At 47.1% G+C, this 17794-nt stretch overlaps 1 protein-coding gene across 1 annotated transcript in view; it reads left to right on the plus strand.

Annotated features, from left to right (window-relative positions):
* Positions 1-17794, plus strand: part of TROAP (trophinin associated protein) — a gene marked incomplete at its 5' end in the record, with an annotated part of 162270 nt that overhangs the window by 72489 nt on the left and 71987 nt on the right. Inside the window, one exon of the mRNA XM_082244299.1 lies at positions 5388-5485. Coding sequence (XP_082100425.1) covers positions 5388-5485 — 98 coding nt within the window. The remainder of the gene's footprint in view (positions 1-5387; positions 5486-17794) is intronic.

The raw sequence follows: 17794 nt of genomic DNA on the forward strand, positions 1-17794 counted from the left end.
TAACCTGAATTCATATTTGTCATTTTTCTTTAGCAAAAAATGTGATTGAACTGATCACTCCAGTGGAAGGACCCTAACCAACTTTGGGGGTTGGGGGAATCCTTTTAAAAGAGTAAACTAAAGATAACTTTACTCTACAAAGTGATTGTAAAGTCTTATGTTTTTTATTTATGAATAAATAAAAACAAAAAAAAAACATGTCATTCTTACCTCCTCTGTGCAGTTGGTTTTGCACAGAGCAGACTGGATTCTCTTCTTCTCAATTCCCTCTTCAGCTCTCCTGGCTCCTCCCTCCTGTCCAGTGTCCCCGCAGCAAGCAGCTTGCTATGGGGCACCCGAGCTGAGCTGAAGCTCCATGTGTTCATTCAGACATGGAGCTGCTGCCCCGCCCCTATCTCTCCTGCTTGGCTAGCTGACTTTGACTGCTGCGTGGGCCAATGGCGCCGTGGCTGTGTCTCCGCCAATCAGGAGGGAGAGTCCCAGACGACCAAGGGACTTGTGGCCATTGCTGGACAGAGATGGAGCTCAGGTAAGCATAAGAAGGGCTGAGGGAGGCTTCTGCACACAAGTTTTTTTATCCTAATACATAGAATGTTTTAGGATAAACCTTCTGCCTTTTCAACTCCTTTAACCACTTCTCCTTAGGGGACATCATATGACGTCCTGGTCTTTGGTTAAACCTGAATGATACCTGCAGCTGCAAGCATCATTCAGATATTGTTTTATTTAAGCAAGCGATTCCCTGCAGTGTAAAAACAATCGTAGCAGCGGTTCGTTTTTACAGGTGGCAAGAGGGGATGTGCCCCCCCCCCCCCCCCCCCGGTGCTTCTACCAGCTCGCCTGTGCGATCAGGGAGCCGAAGAATGAATCGGCCGGCAGTGCCCGTTTACAATAGAGCTGACTGAGATACAGATGGTCCCCGGCCATCTTTATGACTTTCAGAGGCCAGGAGCGATGTCATGACGTCACTGCTGGCAACGGCAAATGTAAACCCTGCCATTTTTTTTTTATTTTTTTTTAGCTTTTTTTTTTTTTTTTTTTTTGATCTCCTACGTTCTAACATACAGGAGAGATGATCTCTCCGTAAGGAGTACCTGTCAGTGTTATTACTGTCACAAGGTATGTTTACATTCCTTTTGACCGCAGTAAAAGAGATCAAATTATTTTTTTCTCATTCGTTCACTGACACACGGCTTCAAGTCTTCAGACCATTGGGCTTATGCTCTTGCTCTCGGAGTAGGACTAGGTGGAAACCTTTTGGGTTACGCCCCTGGAGCAGTCTCAGAAGGTATGCCATCACTTCCTGCTGTAGGACTTCCAGTTTGTAACAAGCAGTGTCAGAAGAAAAAATCATTCAACCCCAAAAGAGGGGTGGGTGCTGTGTCTGTCAGTGCACCTCAGAGAAAAGTATTTTACGATAAGACAAAAATCCAGTTTTCTCTTTCATTCACTGAGAGACACAGCTTCAAGTCTATCATCACTTCCTGCTGTAGGACCCCAGTTTTTTCTGCCTAGTCAGGAGTAAGGACCTGGCTCTCTGCTGGGATCTGCTGTCCTGGCATATTTTTCTATTTTTAAATGAAATTTTTTACTTTTTCTTTATTATTCTTGTTCCTGTGTGAACTGCAATCAACTGTTCCTGTGAGAACTACAATCAACAGCTGGACTGTGTGATGCACTGGATATCCTAGATCCTTACGGTCTTCCAAGTCTGGCCTGCGAGCGCGACCCAACTATTAGCTCCGTGCTATGTTGGCCACGACATAGCCCCACTGGAAGGGGCTGACCGACGAGTGAAACGCCTCGTGAGGTCGCATAGCCCTGGTCCTGACAGCAGCCACGACCAGAGTCGCAGCATACCTCAGGCTGCAGCACCCTCATTCCAAGATGATGCGGTGGACTGCTGGGAGTGGCGCCCGCCTGGTGACCGTGGTGTGGTGAGTAGTGTCCCCCTTCTTTTTCTGCGGAATTGCTAAGGAGGTGGTAGCCCCCCCCATCCTTCCTCCCCGTTGTGCTTCTGCCTCCTCCTCATAGGGTTCCCCCTTAAATTTGGTGCCCTCATCTGTCCCCATGGTGCTGGGCTGGAGGAGTGGGGGGTGATGCCGCTGTCGGCCCCCTGTAGGGGTTGTCCGTACCTGGGTGGTGCGGGGTGGGTCCCCTCCTGGGGTCTGAATTTTTCCATGGGGTCCAGGGTCCCATGCAGTGCCACGTGGTGCCTCCATTTTGCCGTGGTCTCTGTATATAGTTTCAGTGGCGGCCATTTTCCTTTAGTCTGATTGAGTGTTAAGGCTGCGGGTGCCTCGAGTGTCAGGTTAGCGTTTCCTCTTCCTGCAGTGTGGCAGATCGTTTTGGCAATCGGGTGGTGAGTCTCTGGGGGCGCTGATTATTGTGGTGCCCCAGCGGTGTACAGGGGGGGAGGGGCCTCCTGCTATTTTTTGGGTGGAAAAAAAACGTTTTCTTTACTGAGCAGCATGGTTCAGTTTAACCCTTTATAGTCATGGAGCCTATTCCTATGTTTTCACCACCCGATCCGCTTCTAGAAGGTGCGGGACCCTCTGGGTCTCAGTCTGCCCTGGCGGCCATGACGGCAGCCCTGCAGTCGCTAGTAGCCAAAGTAGATATATCTCAGCAAAGGAAACCTGGCAGATATGGCCCAGCAAAGGAGACCTGGCAAGAAGCACCCCCTGCCTTCACCTGTATCCTCTGCTTTCTCCGATTCTGAGATAGATTTGGCCGCCGCGGAGTCCGCCCACTGGGTCTGCGTCCACGCATGCTGAGTGCTCTAATAGGGAGGATGAGTCGTCGTCTGCAACCACGCATGAAAAAGAGTTGGTGGAGGCTCTGATTGGATCAGTGCGGGAAACTCAGCTGACCAGGCTTCACATCACATCATCATCCTATATTAGGGAAGGGGGTTCAACTGGATACTGGGCCACCAGTCAGCCTTGTGCGTATCCTCTGTCTGTGTACCTGGCAATACATGTGATGTATTGGAGTATTGCCTGCCCTGAGCGGCTTATATACTGTGCATAGGCCCAATACACATTGGCATTTTTAGCTGAAACAAGGACTGCCCCTCTTTCTTTCTCTCCCCGTGACCTTTGATTGACTAGGAATATTACTTACCTGACACTCACTATATACTGCCTCTAGAATATGCTATATAGGACCCCCTAGTTACCCTATCACAGCGATGCCCTTTATGTGGCTGACCATATGCTATCCACAGAGATATATTGAGTAGCCAATCTGGCCTGGAATATGGAGTTGAACACATATCTACATATGATGTGATAGTGAAGTCTTTGGCCACTGGCGTCAAGTGGGGCAATTATACTTCATATAAAAAAAATTGAAAAATATTGTTATTTTTGCAAAATTGTAGAAAGTGGTTGAGACCAATGCAAGACTCCAAACACTCGCCCAGCACTCCTTATTAAAGGGATAAAACCACACAATAGATATAAGATGTAATAAAACACATAAAATTTGCTGATCGCAGCCGCTGTAGTAAAAACTATATAAGAATGATGTAACCAAAATACTGTAAAGAATACTTAAATAGGTATAGTCCAGCACTTAATTGCATCCAGCAGCGCTCAATATATCAAACCTATATCATCGATCATATAGTCCTCAAAAGGAAAAGACTGTCTTTTGACTCAGTCAAATGTTCATAAGATCACCAGACAGTTCATACAAAAGTGATTCCCGGTGTTTTGATGTCTGAAATCAGGTTCCAACCTTCACCACACCAAACGTGACCCCCCTAGTAGTGGGCACTCACCAGAAATACTATAAATATACGCCTGTAAGCATTGGTTGCTTGGACCCTTGACACCTTTGGATATCCCCGTCAGTACCGGATGACCTCCACATACGTGCTCCAATCATGGATCAGGATGTGTCATGGAAATAAAGATGGGGGCACAATAGTGTGATACCGTTTCAACATTTATTGCACAAATCACTCCAAAATAAAACCCCAAATCCAATATGCTTACATATGAACAGATCTTTCAAGCAAAATAGTAGTAACCCATTGGTTATGGCCAGCTCACCACTGCTGCATGTAAATATTCCAGCCTCCTCTGGGGTGAGATCCAGATCCCAGCCAAAACTTCTTGTGGTTACCAGGGAAACAGCATGCCTGTGCCTGACGCGTTTCGTCCGTTTAGACTTCAACTGAGGACCAGGCATGCTGTAAATTGCTCCCATATTTGTACATAAATGACGTTTGGTGTGGTGAAGGTTGGAACCTGATTTCAGACATCAAAACACCGGGAATCACTATTGTATGAACTGTCTGGTGATCTTATGAACATTTGACTAAATCAAAAGACAGTCTTTTCCTTTTGAGGACTATATGATCGGTGATATATATTTGATATATTGAGCGTTGCTGGATGCAATTAAGTGCTGGACTATACCTATTTAAGTATTCTTTACAGTATTTTGGTTACATCATTCTTATATTTTTGCAAAATTGTCGCTCTTTTTTTGATTATAGCGCATGATCAAAAAATCGCACAGGTGATCAAATACCACCAAAAGAAAGCTCTGTTTGTGGGAAAAGGACGTCAAATTAGTTTAGGTACAGCATCGCACGACCGCGCAATTGTCCGTTAAAGTCACGCAGTGCCGAATCGCAAATAGGGCCTGGTCAGGAAGGGGGTAAAATCTTCCGGGGCTTAAGTGGTTTAAGGGGGCAAATCCTTCCGGTCCAGAACTGGTTAAAGCGATCTTAAATTCTATTTTAAGTTATTTAGGATGCTGGTGTTTAGGCTTACCTCATGTGCTGCTGTTCTTCTGGCCTATCTGTCCTTTTGAACCGATGCCCCGATCACTTTCTCTGATTTACATTGTAAGTGTGGCCTGTTGGCTTGCTGAGTCCTGCCGGTTTACGTGCGTGCTTCTGGGAAGAAGACCTTTGTTAATTTATTACATAAACAATATTATTTGTTGTTTTTTATAGAAATTTTTATTATTGTGTGCGAACTTTATCTGCTCTAATTTGTTAGACCCCATTCACACCGGTACAACTTCAGGTGTGACATGCAATTTACAAATCGCATTAAATGCGTTTCTGTGGCACTGTTTTAATAGGTGCGATTTGAATTAGCGTGATTTGAAAAATAGTTCCTGCACTATTTTTGGCGTTTTTATTGTGTGCCTTCCATTGAAATCTGTGCATGAAGTTGCACGGATGTTGGCAAGCTGCACATGAAATTGCACTGACCGGCTTTGAAATCGCACTTAAGTGGTGCAATTTCAAAGCCCCATTCTGTGTGAATGGGGGCTTACTTGATAAAGAAGCTGTTTCAGAAGCCAATTCTGTATGCTCATGTACTGTATGCTTGTTCACCTGACATCCTTATTTTCAACAGAACTAATGTTCAGTCCCTGTCGTGTTCCTCTGGTAACTAGTGACAAGAGCTCTGGAGGGTCAGCCAGGAGAGTGCCTCAGCTACAGTCTTCAAATATGGTTTGTATTCTGAAGTAATCTGTCTGCCTTTTTATATCTATATTGCTGTAAATAATAGTCTCTTGAGCATGCAGGAAGTTCTGCACATTTTAAACATGATACCAGTAGTCAAAAATTAGGTGATCCCTTCCAGAAATTAGGTGCAGGGGAATATTCCAGTGTAAGTATTCTCTTGATGTCATTGTTATAGATCTGACAACATTGTAAAATGTGAAGACAATACAAATGGAGACCTTTGAAAATAAACACTTACAAGTTCTTGTTGTGTTACGGAAAGCTCTGCTGAAGTATATAAGCAGCTACTGCTGACCTCCTTTTTTTTTTTTTTCTTAAAATGCAAGTTTCTCTTTCGTTCATCGACGGACACTGCGCTCCATAAATCATAACTAGTGGGTTATATTGCCTCCTCTAGGAGTAGGACTAGGCAGAACAAAAAACACCTGGCTACACCCATGGGCTGTCCTCAGCTGGTATATAACCCCCTCTCTGCTCTGGGTATTCATTTTTAATCTGTCTAGTCAGGAGTAAGGACCTAGGCTCTTGGCTGGGATCTCTGGTCCTAGCAATTTTCTCCTTCCTTACATCTTTTTTCTCTCGGAGGGTCTACAATCAACTGCCAGGCTGGGCGACGGGCTGAGTAATTAAGATCCATTGGTCCCCCCCCATCCCAGCCAGCGAATGCATGCAGACCGCAGCTACGCGCTAGGTCGACTGCAACATAGCCTCACAGACGAAGGCTGGCCCGCAAGTTAAATGTCTTGCAGGTTTGCATACGACCAGGCTTAAATCTGAGTCGCAGCAGTCCCTTGGCCAACAGTTCCTCTACTTCGGTGGCGAGGAGTTCTGTCTGAAGCGTTACCCGAACCTTGGAAAGGTAAGTGCAGTCTCCCCCTCTCCCCTTTTGGTGGTTTTCTTTGGAGTGGATGCAGGTAACCTCCAGGGACGGTCGGACCTGCCTGCAGGTTCCCTCCTCCCATCCTTAAATCCCTCACTGAGCTGGGCTTCCCCCCCACTCCCATTCCCCCCTGTCTGGACCTAGTGTTTGGTGGGGGTCCCAGGGCAGAGAATGCAGCAGAGACCCCTGGAGTCTCCCCCCGATAGCCCTACTCTGTAACGGTCCTGGGATAGTGTGTGTCCTGAAAGATGGAGACCGCACTCAAGGGTGTAAGATGAAAACCAATCGAACTCCTTTATTCTCCATAAATACAGCAAACAGACAGTACAGTGCACGAACAGACGTGTCGGGTCAACCCGACATGTCTGTTCATGCACTGTACTGTCTGTCTGCTGTATTTATGGAGAATAAAGGAGTTCGATTGGTTTTCATCTTACACCCTTGAGTGCGGTCTCTATCTTTTTGGATGTTTCTATGCTTGGATGGCGGATCTGACCTGCACCGGGTTTTGAACTTGCACCTGAGCGGCTTTTTTCCCTGGTTGCCATAGTGTGTGTCCTGCCCTGCTAGTCTGGAGGGGTCCCAGTGTAGGAGACCCCTAGGTGAATGCTCTGCTGTTTTGCAGTGTGGGTATATTGCAGGGGGGTCCCAGTGCAGAGACTGGTGCAGAGTGCACAGCAGAGTCTCCCCTAAACGTGTGTCCTACCTTCAATGGGGGGGGGGGGTCCCCTTGCAGAGGGTGCAGGATCCTGGCAGCATGCTTCAGTGTTTGTAGCTGATGCTGGCCATTTTCCCTTGATCTGGTTGGCGGCCATGTTTGTTTAGCCGGATGATGTCATATGGGCCATTTTCCCTTAGTCTGGGAGATGCTGGAGACAACTGAAGCCTCGTGGAGTTGCCCAAGCGCCTCCTCTTGCTCTCCCTCCTTAGTTTTCTCTTCCTGTGCCTGGGACATATGAACAGGGATAGCGTCCATGATGATGCTGTGTTTGAATTCTCAGTGCTCCTCCGGTCGGTAGGGTGAGTATTTGGGGGTCCCTGTTATCTCTCTCTTTTCTGATAGGTACCCTGAGCCTTGAGGGGATCCTTTAGTGGTGCCAAAAGATCGTTTTTGTACTGCAAGGTTTTCCTTTCCTTATGAAGCCTCAGGGTCATATCTCCCCCACTGACCCCCTCATGGAGATGGCCGGTCCTCTGGAACCCCAGCTTCCCATGGTTGCACTGACGGCGGTCCTGCAGTCCTTAGTGTCCTGGGTGGAAGTGGCGCATAGGCAAAAGCCTAGGAGGAAGCGTCCCACGCCTTCCCCTGCTCAGGCTGTCTCATCTGATTCTGAGCCTGATGCCGCCGTGGACGTGGCCCATCCAGGGGAACTTAATATCACACCCCCTGATCCATCCATCCGATAGTGAGGATGATTCTTCCATGGGCACAGCAGCTTATCACTGCAGTACGTGAGACTTTAAAAATGGAGGGTGTGGTTGATGTAGCCAAGGATGTGGCTGTGTCGTTTGGTACACACAAGTCGCATCATACTCCAAAGGTGTGTCCTTATGTGCCTTATTTTTACGGATTTTCCTGTAAGGAATGGGAACAACAAAAATTACCCTTTGTGGTCCCCAAATATTTTGCTGTATGTTACCCTTTTAAACAGTCACTTTTAAAAAAGTGGACTAGTCCACCAGTGGTAGGCCCTCCCGTTTCCAGGTTGAATAAAGCAACCATGATTCCAGTAGAGGAATCCCCGTCCTTTAAGGACCTGGCTGACAAGAAAGCGGAGGCTGTGGCACGCAGCGTGTTTACTGTTGCTCGATCGGCATTGCGGCCAGTCTTTGCCTCAACCCCAGTGTCTGACCCCAACTGAATGGGCCAAGCTTTTGTGCCAGAGCCTGGGGGATTAGCAGGCAGAACGGCGGTCTGCCTATGTAAACGAGGTAGATCATCCTTCTGTGACAAGGGAAGACAGAGATCCTGTATTTCTGCTTCCCACAGTACAAGCACCCCCCACACAATTAGAAAACACTCCCTAGGAACACCTTAAACCCTTAGATCACCCCTGATGTTAACCCCTTCCCTGCCAGTGTCAGTACCGTAACAGTGCACATTTTTTTTTAGCACTGACCACTGTATTGGTGTCACTGGTCCCCACAAAGTGTTACTTAGTGTCCGATTTGTCCACGGCAAAGTCGCTGCTCGCCACCATTACTAGTAAGAAAAAAAAAAAAAGATTCCATAAAAATATCCCATAGTTTGTAGGCGCTATAACTTTTGCGAAAACCAACCAATATATGCTTATTGGGATTTTTTTTTTTATCAAACACAAGTAGCAGACTACATATTGGCCTAAACTGATGAAGAAATAATTTTTTTTTTTTATTGGGTGTATTTTATAGCAGAAAGAAATATTGAATTTTTTTTTTTCCTTCAAAAATTGTCTTTTTTTTTTTGTTTTATAACGCAAAAAATAACTGCAAAGGGAATTAAATACCACCAAAAGAAAGTTATATTTGTGGAATAAAGTGGTTGTAAAGCCTAAACCTTTTTTTTTTTTTTTATGTGTGCATTCCCTACATTAAGGTAAAAAATGTTTCAGTATGTTTATCTCCCCCTCACCCCCCTTATGCTTGCCCCGATCTCAATCCAATGCTGTGGCTGTCTGTAGCAGCTTTCTCCACTTCTCACTCGAACAGGCTTTGCTGCCCAGACCAATTTTCAGCTTTCAGTGCTCACACTTTTAAATAATTTCTCATTCATGCAACGCTGTACCCAATCAAATTTTTTATCATTTTTTTTCACACAAATAGAGCTTATTTTGGTGGAATTTGATCACCACTGGGATTTTTTTCTTTTTTGTGATAGAAGTGAAAAAAGAGCGAAAATTTAAAAAAAAAAAAGAATAACCTTTTTTGTTTTAGTATGAATTATGAAATTTTGCAAATAAGTAATTTTTGTTTTCATAAATTTGAGCCAAAATTTATACTGCTACAGCTACATATCTTTGGTAAAAATAACCCAAATTAGTGGCTATTATTTAGTCTGTGTGAAAGTTAGTCTACAAACTATGGTGCCAATCATTGAAAATTGATCGCACCTGATGTACCGACAGCATATCTAATTTCTTGAGGCCCTGAATATCAGGACAGTACAAATCCCCCCCAAATGACCTCTTTTTGGAAAGTAGACATTCCAGGGTATTTAAGAGGCATTATAGAGTTTTTTGAAGTTGCTAGTTTTTTTCCACAATTCTTGGGAAAATTAAGGTATTTTTCACACACAGTATATGCATACTTGCAATTACACCCCAAAATACATTCTGATACTCCTCCTGAGTGTGGCAATACCACATGTGTTTATACGGCCTGACCACATACAGAGGCCCAACATGCAAGGAGCACCGTCAGGTGTTCTAGGAGCATAACTTACACATATAATTTCCTAACGACCTATCACACTTTTGAAGGCCCTGGAGCACCAGGACAATAGAATTACCCACAAAATGACCCCATTTTGGAAGCAAACACCCCCAACGTATATTCTATGAGGCATTTGGAGTCTTTTGAACATGTCATTTTTTTCCCACAAGTTTTTGGAAAATATGGAAAGAAAATTAAAACCTATTTTCTCTAGCGCTCATTGACAGACGTAGTCCTTGGTGATACACCACCTTCGGGTTATGTTGCCTCCACAGGAGCAGGACTAGACAGGAAATTAAAAAGCTCTGGCCACACCCTAGGGGCAGTCCCAGAGGGTATATCCTCTCTCTCTCTGCCTCAGCAAATCAGTTATTTTCTGTCTAGTTAGGAGTAAGGACCTAGATACCTTGCTGGGATCTTAGGTCCTGGCAAGAATTTTTTCTTAAAGGATTTTTTAGACCGCTTTTTTTCTCCAGTGTTCCTGTGAGATCTTCAAGCAAGAAAGCTGAACTGGGCGACGGGCTGGATGTTGAGATCCGGTGGTCACCCCAGTTCAGCCTACGAGCGCGTGCAGGCCATAGCTCCGCGCTGGGTCGGCCGCGACAAAGTCCCATTAAAGGACTGTCCACGCGAGTTAAACGTCTCGCTGAAACGCCAAAGACCATGAGTCACGGCGTCCGTATCGGTCGACAGCCCTCCCGCCCCGGTGGAGAGGGGTACTGTCAGGAGTTGGTGCCCGCCTGGTTCCGGTATGGTGAGTAGTATGTTCCCCCTTTTCCCCTGACGGGTCTTGTGGTGAACGCGGGCCCCTCTCTGTATGGTAAGATAGAGTCCCTCTCTATCCTATAACATGACACAGATCCTCCTACTTTGAGTGTGATTTTATGTGCAAAAAGCCAGGAGGCTTGGTTTGGGAGCTAACAATCTAATTGTATACATGTTAAAAAGATGTAATCTGTGGCATTCTGGGAATCTTACGGTGTTAAGAATAAGCTACCTACCAGTCAGAAGCCACGGACATGTAGACTGCCTTCCTAATCAGATCTCCAGCTATTAGCAGGCCTCCCGAATGGCCATGCGGTCCGCCAGGGCCGGTACCGCCAACCACGCCATATCCCCATGCAGAGAGAGTGTTGTGTGCCCTGCAGCACACCGCTATTCAGTACAGGCCGCCGCCATTTTTTTTGCTGGATCGCACGAGCCGCCATTTTGGCGTAGCCTCGTGTCTCCAGCATGGGGGCGGCCATGTTTGAGGTGATCCAAACACCTCGTGGAGCTTGGGGGAGGCGCCGGAAGGCGTGCAGAGGGGCGGAGCCGCCTCCTTTCTTCCTGGGCAGCCAGCCAAAAGACTTCCTGTTTGTCAAGACAGCGCTGTAACCTGTTGCAGTTAAACTCTGAGCATCAAGTGGTGAGCCTGGGGGTCTATCTCTCTCTCTCTCTCGATCGATAGGGATCCCTAGCAGGTAACACTAAGGGGCTTTTGTGGCGCTGGGGGTCTGAAAAAAAAAAAAAAAAACGTTTTTTATTTTTGAATTTTATATTATCCAGGAAGTGACTGGAATTATCATGGACCCTGCCACACATATTCCCCCACCTGTTTCCCTCGAGGGGGCCACGGGACCCGCCGGTGCACAGAGTATAGAGTCATTTACAGCAATTTTGGAGTCTATGGTGGCTCGGGTGGAGGCGGCCTGTCAGGGACGGGGGTCAAGGAAGCGACCCCCGCCTACCCCTATACTATCTGACACCTCTGACTCTGATTCAGAGATGGTCACTGCAGTTGCAGGTTCCTCTGCAAGGGCTGTTATCCCAGGTAAAGCCCCCTCAGACAGTGAGGAGGACGCTTCTTCTCCTGCTATAATTCAGGAAGAAGCATTGGTGGACGCACTAGTTGTGGCAGTGCAGGAAACCTTAAAACTTGAGGCTTTACCGGCAGAGGCAACTGAAACAGAGATTCCCTTTGGTACTAATAAGCCCATCAAAACGGTGAAGGTTTTTCCTGTACCTAAATGTTTCGGTAATCAGATTAAAGGAGAATGGGAGCATTCTAAACGTACCTTTACTATTTCCAAGCGTATTGCTAGACGCTATCCGTTTGAGGAATCCATCATTAAGAAATGGACGGTACCACCAGTGGTGGATCCACCTATTTCCAGGCTGAATAAAGCCACGGTTATTCCAGTGGAGGACACTTCGTCCTTTAAGGATCCGGTGGATCGAAAGATGGAAGCAAAGTCCCGCACCATCTTCTCTCTGATAGGGTCAGCATTTTAGACCAGTAATTGTTATTGGTCTAGTTTCCCAGACACTTAGGAATGGGCGAAAATGGTACGCCAAGATCTTAGGGGAAAAGATATTCCCCAGGAGACATCTGATTTGATGGAACAGATTATACAAGGGCTACAGTTTATCTGTGACGCAGCCTTGGACACTACTCCCTTATTAGGGCATGCATCTAAGTCAGCGGTGATCCTCAGACGTGTGCTGTGGTTAAAATGCTGGTCAGCTGACCTAGGTTCCAAAAAGACCTTGACGAATCTCCCTTTTCAGGGGAATCGTCTATTTGGGGCCAACCTAGATGAAATCATCAAGGATGCCACTGGGGGCAAGAGCACTTTTTTGCCACAGGCTGCTAAAGCTAAGGGACCTCGCAAAAAGCGAGGACCTTTCTTTACCGCCCATAAAGGGCGCCCGGCTGGTACTAGCGGGAAAGGCAAGACTCCTCCAGGAGGGTTCAAGAAGGGCTGGTCGGACAAGCAAAGGACCAACCCAGCCAAACCCGAAGCAAAGGAGTACACAGCCTGAAGGTGCGCCCCCACCCGGTTTCAGGGTGGGGGGACGTTTTCACCGGTATTCAGGACATTAGATCGAGCATCAACCACTACTACCGGTGCGATTCTTCCCTTCCAACATTTAAGTACTACAGGAAGCGGTAGTTACCGTTCCCTGAATAGATCTTTTCCTTTACCTTTTCCTAAGATTAGTCCCGATACCTCACAGGAATCGGATCTGGTTGACCAGATAGGCCAAGTAGCCTCTAGTCGGGTGACTTCGGTCCCTGAGTTTCAACCAGAAAAGATCACCTTTCCTGATAACTATCAGGTATCTGATAAATGTGTGGGAACAGAAAACGACCAGACTTTCTCGGATGGTCGGGGCCAGATACCTTTAGGGACGCCTGGTTCAGATTCTATCAGCGCCAGTGGTCCTAGAAATTCTAGGCTGGCCTCCTCAAGCCGGCCTGGCCGACTTGGACATGTTAGTCGTAGACGTTCCGTGGGAACTTCGTCTCAGGGAGTGTCTGTGGTCTCAAGGACCAATTTACCATCATGCTTTACAGTCGCTGGGTTTAATGGCCTGGCCATTGAGACCCAAGTACTGAAGGACAGAGGTTTGTCTACTTCAGTCATTCCTACCCTTATTAAAGCAAGGAAAGCGACTTCCAGCAAAGTCTATTATCACACATGGAAGACTTATATTGCGTGGTGCGAATCTTTAGGATTTCCTCCACGTACCTATTCGGTGACTCGAATATTGGCCTTTTTGCAACAAGGGGTTGAGCAGAAGCTAGCCTTGAGCACCATCAAGGGTCAAGTTTCAGCATTAGCAATCTTCTTTCAGAAGCCTTTAGCTACCAAATCCTTGGTGCGGAATTTCATCCAGGGGGTGCGGCACCTGGCTCCTCCAGTCCGCGCGCCCTTACCGCCCTGGGATCTTAATTTGGTTTTGTCGGTTCTACAGAAACCTCCCTTTGAAAACATCAGGGAGATTCCCTTGCTTACTTTATCCCAGAAGGTGGCCTTCTTGGTGGCTATTACTTCTGCTCGCAGGGTGTCAGAACTGGCTGCATTATCATGCCAGTCCCCATACCTAGTGATTCATAGGGATAAGGTAGTACTTCATCCTAAGCCATCTTTTCTTCCTAAGGTGGTTTCAGATTTTCATCTGAATGAAGATATTGTACTACCTTCCTTGTGTCCTCAGCCCAAGCATCATCGGGAACATGCGTTGCATTCCTTAGATGTGGTTCGGGCAATCAGGGTATACCTGAAAGCTACGGAATCTTTCCGTCAGACGGATTCACTTTTTGTGATCACGGATGGCCCCAGAAAGGGTTTGCCTGCATCTGCCGCGACCATTGCCAAATGGATTAGACAAACGGTGGTACAGGCTTATTCTATTAAGGGTCAGAGTCCTCCGTTCCCTGTTAGGGCGCACTCCACTCGAGCGCTCAGTACTTCCTGGGCCTTTCGCCATCAGGCGTCAGTGGTCCAGGTATGTAAGGCGGCCACCTGGTCGTCGGTACATACCTTTACAAAATTCTATAAAATTGATGTGACGGCATCGGCGGATGCCTCATTTGGCCGCAAGGTTTTGCAGGCCACAATTTGAGGAGACCGGTGGTCTACCTCGAGGGTTTTTTTCTGTTTGAAAAAAAAAAAAAAAAAAAATTTTTTCTCTTTTTTTGTTGAGTCTCATCATTAAGGATGAGCATTGTAAACTTCTAGTTGGCACCGGTTGGGCCTTCTAGATTGGGATTTGATTTCATTTTCCCACCCCTCAGTTGTGATACTGCTCTGGGACGTCCCGAAGGTGGTGTATCACCGAGGACTACGTCTGTCAATGAGCGCTAGAGAAAAATGGATTTTTGTAAAATCTTACCGTAAAATCCTTTTCTCTTAGCTCATTGACAGACGTAGTCCCCGCCCCTCTGTTTTTTGAGTTGGGTTAAAATCTCTAAAGACTGCTTTTTCACATAACTGATTTGCTGAGGCAGAGAGAGAGAGGATATACCCTCTGGGACTGCCCCTAGGGTGTGGCCAGAGCTTTTTAATTTCCTGTCTAGTCCTGCTCCTGTGGAGGCAACATAACCCGAAGGTGGTGTATCACCGAGGACTACGTCTGTCAATGAGCTAAGAGAAAAGGATTTTACGGTAAGATTTTACAAAAATCCATTTTTTTTTTTTTTTGTACAAAGTTGTCAATTTATAAGAGATTTCTGACACAGCATGTACATAGCAAAAATGACACCCCAAAATACATTCTGCTACTTCTCCTGAGTATGGCGATACCCCATGAGACTTTTACACAGCCTGGCCACATACAGAGGTCCAACATCCAAGTAGCACATTCAGGCGTTCTAAGAGCATAAATTATAAATCTAATTTCATAACAACCTATCACACTCTCTCTCTTGCGTCCTCTGACAGACGCAACCACTTCATAGTTTCCTCACAAATGGGTAATGCGCCCTCTACAGGAGTAAGACTAGGCAGTGAAAACTCATAGAAAAAAACTTTTCTCTATCGCTCATTGACAGACGTAGTCCTCGGTGATACAGCACCTTCGGGTTATGTTGCCTCCACAGGAGTAGGACTAGACAGGAAATGAAAAATGCTCTGGCCACACCCCAGGGGCAGTCCCCGAGGGTATATCCTCTCTCTCTCCGCCACAGCAAATCAGTTTTTTTCTGTCTAGTCAGGAGTAAGGACCTAGATACCTTGCTGGGATCTTCGGTCCTGGCAGGATTTTTTTCTTAGAAAAGAATTTTTTTTAGACAGCTTTTTTTCTCCAGTGTTCCTGTGAGATCTTCAAGCAAGAAAGCTGAACTGGGCGACGGGCGGGATGTTGAGATCCAGTGGTCACCCCAGTTCAGCCTACGAGCGCGTGCAGGCCATAGCTCCTGGGTCGGCCGCGACATAGTCCCACTGGACGGGGACTGACCCTGCGAGTTAAACGTCTCGCTGAAACGCCAAAGACCATGAGTCACGGCGCCCGTATTGGTCGACAGCCCTCCTACCTCGGTGGAGAGGGGTACTGTCAAGAGTTGGCGCCCGCCTGGTTCCGGTATGGTGAGTAGTATGTTCCCCCTTTCCCCCTGACGGGTCTTGTGGTGAACGCGGGCCCCTCTCTGTAATGGTAAGGATGGGTTCCCCTCTATCCTACAACATGTCACAGATCCCCCTAATTGAGTGTGATTTTTGTGTACAAGAAGCCAGAAGGCTTGGTTTGGGAGCTGACAATCTAATTGTAAAAATGTGTAAATGATTGTAGTCAGTGGCAGTACTAGAACTTTACTGTGATAGTATAAGGTATCCTACCTTGTCATTTTTTTGTCGCTGGCAAGTGTCTTGTATAATCATTGACCCTGCCGCATAGGTATCCCCACCTGATCCCCTCAAGGTGGCCGCAGGACCCTCCAGTACCCCACTTGTTTTTAATGCATTATCGGCAGTTTTGGAGTCTTTGGTATCCCGGGTGGAGGTGGCCTGTCAGGGACGGGGGTCAAGTAGCGACCCCCGCCTACCCCTATTGTTTATCAGATACTTCAGATACGGATTCGGAACTGGTCAATGCAGTTGCAGGTCCCTCTTAGGGGGCTGTTGTCTCAGGTAATATCTCCTCAGCAGTGAGGAGCACGTTTCTGCCTCCGCCATAGCACAAGAGTGGTGGATGCACTAGTTGTGTCCGTCCTGGAAACCTTTAGTCTTGAGGTTACACCGGCAGAGGTAGCTGAGACTGAGATTCCTTTTTGGTACTTGTTAGCCTACCAAAAGGGCGAAGGATTTTCCTTTACCCGAATGGGGTCGTTTTGAAACGAACCCCTGTTATTTCCAAACGCATGGCTAGGTGCTATCCGTTTGAGGAATTCCTCTTTATAGGATAGACGGTACCACCTGCTGTCTTGCCACAGACTGTTAGGATAAAAAGACCTCGTAACTAACGAGGACCTTCCTTTTCTGCTCATATAGAGTTGTTCGTTCCGCGAGGGCGGGCGATAAGGCGAAACCCTCCAAAGCCCCTTTAGAGGGGTTTCAAAGGGCGCTGGTCGGGTAAACAAAGAGTCCGGCTCAGCCAAGCCTGAAGAATATAGCCTGATGCGCCCCTACCCATCTCTGGGGTGGGGGGGGATGTCTTCACCGGTTTCTGGAGGACACAGGATCGAGTTTCGATCACTTCCACCGGTGCGATTATTCCCTTCTAACATTGAACGGTTTCAGGGGTTCTATTCAAACCTATTCACAATGCCCAGGAAAGAGGGCAAGGTGCGTCCAAATCTGGACTTGGGAAGAAATAGAGTCCATCCGTACAGTGGTGGCCTCCCTGCATCAAAGAGATTTCCTGGCGTCCATAGACATATAGGATGCCTATCTTTATATCCCTATCATCGCAGGACATCAGCGTTTTTTCGCTTTCCCAAAGATCATCCCTGGTTCCCACCAGGAGACTGAACTATCTGGGCCTAAGGTTGGATACATCCTGGGCAAGAGAGTTTCTCCTTGCTGGGAAACTCCAGAAGGTTCAGTCAACGATTCGGATGTTGCTGTCCGTCAATTGGCTGGGACTGATGGTGGCCTTCTTAGAGGCAGTACCGTATACCCAGTCTCATACCCGAATTCTCCTGAAGGAGATTCTTTTTTAATGGAATCAGAATTCCGATTCCCTGGACAATCGGATCCGGTTGAGCGAGCGGACCAGGAAGTCTCCGATGCTCAACCAGGGGAAGTCATTTCTTCCGATAGTATCCAGATTACCAATAAGGGTATCGGCACTGAGAGCGATCAGATTTTGTCTGATTTACTGGATCGAGCAGCTCTAGAGCAGCCCGATTCGGATCCAATCGCATATGGCCTCTTCATCCAGAGGTTTTTCCCTAGCTGTCCCTTCATTGGGACATCCCGGATGTGGATCTGTTGGCACCTTGGCCTAACAGGAAGGTGCGGAGGTTTGTAGCTCGCGCCACGATCCTCTAGCGGACGCAGCAGAAATGCTGATCGCACCGTGGGGGCAGTATCAGCTACGGCATGCCTTCCATCCTCTCAAGTTGCTGCGGGAACTTCTTCGCAGGATAGAGGTGGAGGGAATTCCAGTTATTCTGGAAATTCCGGATTGACCTCGTCGAGCCTGGTACGCCGACTTGGCGAGGCTAGTCGCGGACGCTCCTTGGAGACTTCCTCTCAGGGAGGATTTGCGGTCTCAGGGACCGATCTTCCATCTTGCTT

The sequence above is a fragment of the Pelophylax lessonae genome (genome assembly GCF_965119305.1).
Source record: "Pelophylax lessonae genome assembly, chromosome: 2".
NCBI lineage: Eukaryota > Metazoa > Chordata > Amphibia > Anura > Ranidae > Pelophylax > Pelophylax lessonae.